The sequence below is a fragment of the Macrobrachium nipponense genome, chromosome 2 (genome assembly GCF_015104395.2).
Source record: "Macrobrachium nipponense isolate FS-2020 chromosome 2, ASM1510439v2, whole genome shotgun sequence".
Taxonomy (NCBI): domain Eukaryota; kingdom Metazoa; phylum Arthropoda; class Malacostraca; order Decapoda; family Palaemonidae; genus Macrobrachium; species Macrobrachium nipponense.
Genome location: NC_087201.1, coordinates 117,875,548 through 117,884,076, shown reverse-complemented (window position 1 = coordinate 117,884,076; position 8,529 = coordinate 117,875,548). Strand labels below are relative to the sequence as shown.

General features: G+C 36.9%; 1 protein-coding gene across 2 annotated transcripts in view; it reads right to left on the bottom strand.

Moving 5' to 3' along the window:
* Positions 1 to 957: 957 nt before the first annotated feature.
* LOC135220933 (uncharacterized) overlaps positions 958 to 8,529 on the bottom strand; it is a 7,935-nt gene continuing 363 nt past the window's right edge. The window contains exons 2-4 of one of the 2 annotated variants that reach the window (XM_064258591.1): positions 4,475 to 4,565; positions 3,262 to 3,487; positions 958 to 1,141 (exon numbers count right to left, since the gene is read on the bottom strand). In XM_064258591.1, the coding sequence (XP_064114661.1) occupies positions 1,137 to 1,141; positions 3,262 to 3,487; positions 4,475 to 4,552 (309 nt within the window). In that variant the 5' untranslated portion in view covers positions 4,553 to 4,565 and the 3' untranslated portion in view covers positions 958 to 1,136. Of the gene's footprint in view, positions 1,142 to 3,261; positions 3,488 to 4,474; positions 4,583 to 8,529 lie in introns of both variants that reach the window. The other variant, XM_064258592.1, reaches the window with a different exon arrangement.

Sequence of the window (8,529 nt, the reverse complement as noted above, 5' to 3'; positions counted from 1 at the left end):
AAAAACTGTGGATTAGAGACTGATATCTATCAATTTTGCTTATCTTTACATGTCACCCCCTTCCTACCTTTACTCAATTCTGTTCCTACTGGTGCTGAACTTGGACTTGAAGGGCACTGGGAGTGTCACTATTCACCTCAGCAACCTTAAGAACTATGGATTAGACACTAATATCTGCCTTTTTTGGTTATTTTCACATGACATTCTCTTCCCACCCCTTCTCATCCCCCTTAAAGAGCATCGGGATTGTCACTATTTTTCTCATTGACCTCAGAAACTATGGATTAGAAAATATCTGTCATTTTCGGTTATTTTTCCATGTCACCCCCTTCCCACCCCTTCCCTATCGGCTGAATTTGGACTTAAAGGGCATTGGAAGTGTCACTATTCTTCTCAGCGACCTCGATAATTATGGATTAAACACTAATCTCTGTCGTTTTGGGTTATTTATACATTTCACCCCATTCCCACACCTATGACCCCCCAGTGATGTCTTACCTGGAGTGTGTACTTTTCCAGATGGTAAGTCATGTGTATACCTATTTTATTTGAAATTACTCAATGCATTTCAAAGTGTATGTGTCGCATACACACATACATCCATTTTTATGTATGTATATATATATATATATATATATATATATATATATATATTATATATATATAAAGGCAATTTTTGTCTGTTTGTTTGTTATGCACACCCACACTATGGGAGCAAGGGCTACCATATTTTTACCATAGGTCCCCCCCCCCCCCCCCCCAACCCCCCCCGCCCCGGGAAAGGTTTTAGTCAAGATCCAAAATTCGAGGGTCATTTGTAAGGGGTATAACCCAAAAGTGTTTATAACCCCCTCAATTTTTACAACTTTTGGAGTTGAAGCTAGGGCTACCAAATTTTTACAATAGCCTTGCTTACCAACACCCCCAGAAGGCATTAGTCAAAATAAAAATACAATGTGATTTTACAATTCTTTACTGTCTTGTTAATGGTTATGCTGTCGTGTGACCGTTTCATGAAAACCCCTGTCTTAAGAATAAAAATGACGAGGTTGTGAACAAAGACAGTTATTTCCCTCCCGAAATGTAAGGCCACATCCTCGGTGTCACTCCACTGAAAGTCGTCTTCTGGTGGTCTGTTATTCTGAATGAGGAAATGACACAAGATTAAGAAAACATACTTAAGCAACAATATCATAAAGACAACAGTTATAAACAATACCAATATGTTTAAATGCACATATTTATGGCGAGCAGAAGTGAACATTAAAATTCTCCTATATCCTGTGTTTATTATTATCATCAATAAGGCTCAACATAAAGAAATTAAGTACTAAAAAAAAAATCTGTTAAACTGAAAATGAACAAGGAAATTTGATAGAGCTGATAGTAATTCTAGAGGCTACGAAAGAGTGGGCCCCCCAGTTCTTTGGTTATAAGACAGGTGGTTTGCAATGGATTAACTGGAGCTAATAGTCTCTAGTAAAGAAAATGGAAACAGTGGGCCTGATTATTGCTTTGGGACTTTCAAAATCCATAAACATGGCAACCCACTCAGGTCATAACATTCGACAATATTGCGAAGTAAAGGTCCTAAATGACTTAAATCACACACTTATGCAGGTGTTGGGAGCACCTTCATAATTTCATCAGCCAATTTAAAACCCCACAGCCTGACTAAAAGACAGAATCTCTGAATGCAGCCAGCCTACGTTCCATCTTTCTAGTTAAGAGGACAATACCTTTGAGATCAACTTGTGTCTGCAGTGTGGCAGGGAATCCCTCATGATTCCTGAATAAACACTGAATGAAATACTGGAAGGTTGCATCGTGACAACATGGAAATTGTAGATCAGAGAAATCAGTAATCAAAGTCAGATACATGGAGGACTTCTGCATTGCCACTAACGAAAACGATGCAAGATCTAGCAGATGCCTTCCACTTTGCAAACAATATTATTATTATTATTATTATTATTATTATTATTATTATTATTATTATTATTATTATTATTATTATTATTATTCAGAAGATGAATCCTACTCATACGGAACAAGCCCACAGGAGCCGTAGACTTGAAATTCAAGCTTCTAATGAAGATGCTGTTCATTAGTGAAGATACATCGCATCTTTGCTTGAACTTTTGAGGTTCCAATTACGCAACATCCTCAGGGGAGATGTTCCACTGTCAAACGGTGTGAGGAAAAAGGACCCCTAAAACTGAGAATTTCGACAGCGAGGCACATTTACTGCTCATTGGTGCAGCTGTTCCGCGAATCTGGTTGCTCTGGGCAGGAAAAGGGGATCAGGGATCAATTGTGAAAGTGAAACATCTCTGTTAAAATACAACCTATAAGTGATTGACAAACAAGAGACCATCCGTCGAAGGTCCAGGTCTTAACTGTTAATATTAGGAAACACAAACCTACCACCAGGAACCACTCCATCTAAATGAGATAAATGTCTTGCAGAACCAGACATCTACACAGGAGGACGAATGACCTAAACCAAGTTGCATTGATTTTATGACTGTTACAAATATATGAGGCCGTCAGCATTGGAAAAATACTTCCTCTCATTAAAGTACTTATTAGAGGAGAAACATACCCAGTGCGTTATATACTCTAACGAAAAATCTTTACTGCATATATGGTACATATGTGGCAGTGCCCACCGAGTTGTTTTTCACTTTGAGCCTCACCCTGTTAGGTTGACTGGTTTAATATTGAAGAAAGTCCCCCCAGCAACATTTGTCTCACTCTCATTTGAACTGCTGCATCACGGATGAATTCCCTGCACCGAAAACTAGCACAACACTAGCAGCTTCACACAACTGCACGCATATCATCTGGTAGGCAATCTCTTGCTTCGTGGATGCTGACGCCCCTGAAGCTCTTTCACTCTTTCTAACCACTTGATTCTAAGCTTTTTTTCTCCTAACACTTCCTAGTTACTAATTTGTATATATGATATATATATATATATATATATTATATATATATATATTTATATATATAATATATAATATAAATATAATATACATATATATATATATATATATATATATATAATATCTATATATATATATATATATATATATATATATATATATATATATATATATATATATATAAGTTGCTCTGTGGCTCACTGGCAGAGGAAAAGGTAAGGTAAAGAAACTTTACGGGCTACTCGAGGAGCAAGAGCTCGTGCTGGCATAAGGCCAGCTAAATCTAAAACAACAACAACAAAGAGAAACTTACTGATGCAGCAAGTGCAGATCCCAGAGCAAAGTGAAGAGATCCTTGACTTGCAGGAAGACCACCAATAGATTCCACATCTTCCTTTCTTGTCGAGGCATCCATTGTCCATACAGTAGACCGTGTACCCACTCTTGTTCACTCCCGACCTTTCTTCTTCCATCATGGCTAACCTGAATCCCATGATCGCGTCCTCATCTGTTTGATCTCCATCAAGCCGATTCCCAGTCTGGAAAAGTTCAAGATTGAGCTATTTGCAGATGATTCAAAGTCTTTTTAACCTTGATTTTGTTAATACAGATAGCTAAATGGTGGAAGAAATGTAGTATAGTTGGTTATCGATTCTTAATTTAAATGTAGTGTGTTTCTTAGCTGCAGTAAATCCTTGGAGCAGATTCCAAGGAGAGATGAATGGAGTGGATGAACAACAAAGTCCTGTACACAAGGTTTACAAACCTTTGGCTTAAGTACACTAAATTTGAGGGACGTTAAAACAAAACTACCAAATAGCAAAGACCTTCCATCAATACATCTGATATTCTCGGCTTTTTATTTTTACTTCTACTAATGAGGCTGCTTTCATTCATGTGTCTCTATTCGCTTTCTGTTAATATTCGTGTTTATGAATGACTCATCATAAAAATGAAGGATTTTAAGGCGAACAATAATCCAGCAATGTAAATTATAGCAAAAAAATAATACCTTCAAATGATAAAAAAAATGCAAATTCTCACGTTATGAAATAATTAATAATAGCATATAATGAAATGGTGTCCAGTAAAGCCTAAAAAATCAATCTTCAAATCGGTTGAACTATTTCTGATGAATGACAGCGAAAGGGTTCATATGTTGCCATGGAAACCATCTCTTCATGAGGTGTGCCACCCTTAAACGGCGGTGACAAAATAGAGAACAAAATGACGAAGCGTGAAATCAGTTACCAAGTTGTGTCCTCCAACTGCTCCCGATTAGTAGAATTGGGTTCGTAGGAGGAGGGAGGATCCCGATTGAGAGGTCTAGTCTCCTTATGAAAATATTTAGCGAGAAAACTAATGCTCGGGAATCTTAGTTCCTTTAAGAGGATTTTTTCGTCTACCTTTGATTTATCAATAGTAAGTGAAAATGATCAGAAAAGGAATAGTAGATCCACTTTCTCTCGTGATTGACCATCCAAAGCTTTTTCTCTGGCTTTCATCTTCTCCCCAGTTAGGCTCACCTGGGCTGGCATCACATCTTGGGTCCACAGGACGACAAGGAACAGGACGAGGGAAGCAACTGGCGCCCACTTGCTCATGATGAAGATGTATCTGTTAGAACAAACAAGCTACACTTATATGTAATGTATGTATATTATATATTATTATATTTATATATATATATATATATATATATATATATATATATATATACATATATATATATTCTATATATATATATATATATATATATATATATATATATATATGTGTGTGTGTGTGTGTGTGTGTGTGTGTGTGTGTGTGTATGTTTATATTATCATATTTATATATATATATTATTATTATATTATATATATTATATTATTATTATACATTATATACACAGATATATATATATATTATAATAATATATAATATCTATATATTCTAATATTATATGTGTGTGTGTTGGTGGTAGTGTGGTCGTGTGTGGTGTGGTGTGGTGTATGTGTATAATCTATAACATATATTAATATAATGTTATAATGTGTGCGTGGCAGTACCTGCCACAGATGGTGCAAAGAAAGTAGAAGGGAACATACAAGAAAGAGTTAATAGAAAAGAGGAATGCAAAGTTGGAATGCACGAAGGGATTGTCGAACCAACTCTTTTTTAGAGTAGAAATGAAGAGTTGACATGGAATGAGAATGAAGTATGCCAAAGGCCAAATATGCAAGGATATTTTTGTTTGAAAATATGAGAAATGTTCAGATACGAACTGGTAAAAAGTCGTGTTAGTAAAGGGATGAATTAGTGGTTTAAAAGATGGCTAGGTTCTGTCTAGGGACTAGAGGACGATATGTTATGAAAAGAATTACGGTTTTCAGAAGTGAAAGAGATATGGGGAACTGAAAATCCTAAATACAGAGGAAGTAGTACATTGAGTGTGATTGTGAACTGATCAAAGAGTGGGGAATTCGACTGAAAAGTGATTAGCCTCATGTTGTAGAGATGTAAGACTATGAGTCCGCAGTTTTAAGATACAAGCGACCGCGACCCTGGTTAAATATATATATATAAATATATATATATATATATCTATATATATATATATATATATATATAGATATATATATATATATTATATATATTATAATATATAGCAGCTCACAGGCCTAGCAAGCCGGTGAGCTGCTATAAATTGCTCATGAACCGCACGACTTACTTCAGGACAGACCATTGATCAAAGGATGCCCGGGCACATCCTGACTCGGAATGTTATTGGACATGGACAAGGAAATAAATCTTTGAGATTAGGAACAATTAATCAAAGTACTTTGAGATGGTAAGGAGGAGGAGGTAATCATGATTATGGAGGAAAGAAAAATAGACATTTTGGGGTTGTGTGAAACCCGTTTACCAGGAGAAGGAACAAAATTATTGCATAACAATTACCAATTATTTTACAAAGGTGGAAGAACCGCACGACACGGTGTAGGTTTTATTGTGAGTGAAGAGCTAGCTGGAAAAATTATGTCATCTAGAATTCAAATGTGATAGGATTATTAGCATTTCCTTAAAGTTAGGAACATTTCAAGCCAGCATAATTCAGGTGTATGGACCACAGCAGGGCCGCCCTCAAGAAGAAAAGGAAGAATCTACTAGACATCTACAAGAAGTAAAAGATTCTGTCCCATATGTAGAGAATACATTAATAATTGGAGATATGAATGGACATATTGGGCAAGACAGGACAGGCATAGAGAGCATATTAGGAGCATTTAGCATTGGAGACAGAAATAGAGAAGGAGAAAACATAATTGATTTTTGCATACTAAACCAGATGTCCATTATGAACTCTTTCTATAATCATAGAGACAGCCACAAGTGGACGTGGTACCGATGGAACTCGGCTTTAGGAGCATATACTGAAAAATCAATGATTGATATGGCAATAACAAATAACAAAAATATGGTCAGAGATGTGTCATTCGATTCAGATCACAGGCTTCTCTTAATTAAATTAAAGATGACAAAACCCAAACCAATTAAAAGCCAAGTGAGAGAAAGATTTATTTTAGAGAATATGAGAGAAGAGGAGTGCTTAGTTAGATATCAAAACGAAATAAGTAGAGCTAAAAAAATGCAACAGGAGAGTAATGACCCAAATGAAAAATGGAGACACTTTAGAATGGCTGTAGTGGGTGCTGCTAATAATACAGTGCAAAAGAAAAGAGTTCGAGGTAGGGGGAAAAAACAAACTGCTTGGTGGACCCCCACACTAAAGGCCGCTGTTGCAAACAAAATGAAACTCTTCAGAAAATGGATGAAAACTTTGAATTTGGAAGATCACAATAACTATAAAGAAGCGTCGAGAGAAACGGAAAGAATAAAAGCTCAAACAAAAAGAGAAACATGGGAAAGAATAGGAGAAGATCTGGGAAATGATCCCCAAGGTACCAGAAAACTCATATATAGCACTGCCAAAAACTATAGAAAGGGAAGCCAACCACCCACTTATGTAATCAAAGACCCTATGGATGGGACAATTTTAACCGAACCCCAAGAAATTGAATTAGGATGGAAACATCACTTTGAAACACTACTAAACAACGGAAACAATGACCTTGAAGAGCATGTAGAATTTGATGTGGTTGGGGATGCAGAACCTGGCATAACAACACTGGAGTTAAAAAATGCTCTCAAGAGGATGAGAAATGGTAAGGCCCCTGGAGTGGATACAATACCTGCCCCCAGAGGCTCCTTAAAAACATGGGGGAGGATGGAGTCATCTGGCTACTAGAACTAATCGACATACTCTGGAATGGGCAAATGCCACCTGAAGACTGGAGAAGAGATCTAATATGCCCAATCTATAAGAAAGGTGACAAGACAAATTGGCAGCAATTATAGAGGAATATCCTAATGTCACTTGCTTTTAAAGTATATGAAAGAATACTTGAAACTAGATTGAGAGGATATGTTGAACCAAAGCTGGGTGAATGGCAAAACGGTTTTCGACCAGGAAGAGGGACAACTGATATTTGAGAAGAGCTGGGAATGGGACAGGGACAGATATATTGCTTTTATAGATCTAGAAAAGGCTTTTGAGAGAGTGCCAAGAATGAAAATATGGGATGCCCTAAAAGACCCTTACTATGGAATCCCTGAGAAACTTATAAGAGCAATTTATAACACCTATCAAAACATCAGATCCAGAGTAAAAACAAATCAAGAGAATGAAGACTGGTTTGAAATAAAATCAGGAGTAAGACAGGGCAGCGTCCCCCTTCGCCACTTCTTTTTATATTGTTCCTTAGATAAATGTATGAGGGAACTAGGTGAGGATGAAGCTGCAGATATGACCATCAACCTTATGTATGCAGATGACCATGCAATGATAGCCCTCAGCGCAGAATCTCTCCAAGAAAACGTCAACAACTGGAACGCGATCTTAACAGCTAATGGAATGCGGATCAACAAGAATAAGGACAGAAGATCATGCACCTATCACGAACACCAAGTAACGTAGATGTAGAATTAGAAGGTCAGACATTGAAACAGTGTAGAAATTTCAAATACTTAGGAGTAGAGTTTAGTGACCAAAACGATTCAAAACTGGAAATAACTACCCGAATACAGAAATTCAGTAACAATCTGTATCTGCTCTACCCACTAATGAAAGACAGAAATATACCTCGCAAAGTGAAAACCATAATATACCTCTCTATTTTAAGACCAATATTGATTTATGGCCATGAATCATGAACATTAACATCAAGAACTAGAAGCCAACTTCAAGCAGCTGAAATGAAAGCCCTAAGACTCATAAAAGGTGTAACAAGACTAGATAGGCTACGAAATGAAGACATTAGAAGAGAACTGGGAGTGGAGGGGATACTAGATTTTGTGGAGAGAGGACAGCTTAGATGGTTTGGACACACCAAAAGAATGGAGGAGGAGCGATATCCTATAAGGTTTTTGGAATGGACACCGGAAGGAAGGAGACCGGTAGGAAGACCAAAAATGAGATGGCTACAAAAAAACATAGAGAGAGGAGTAGAGAGGAGAGGCTCTAGTTTGCGGGGAAGTT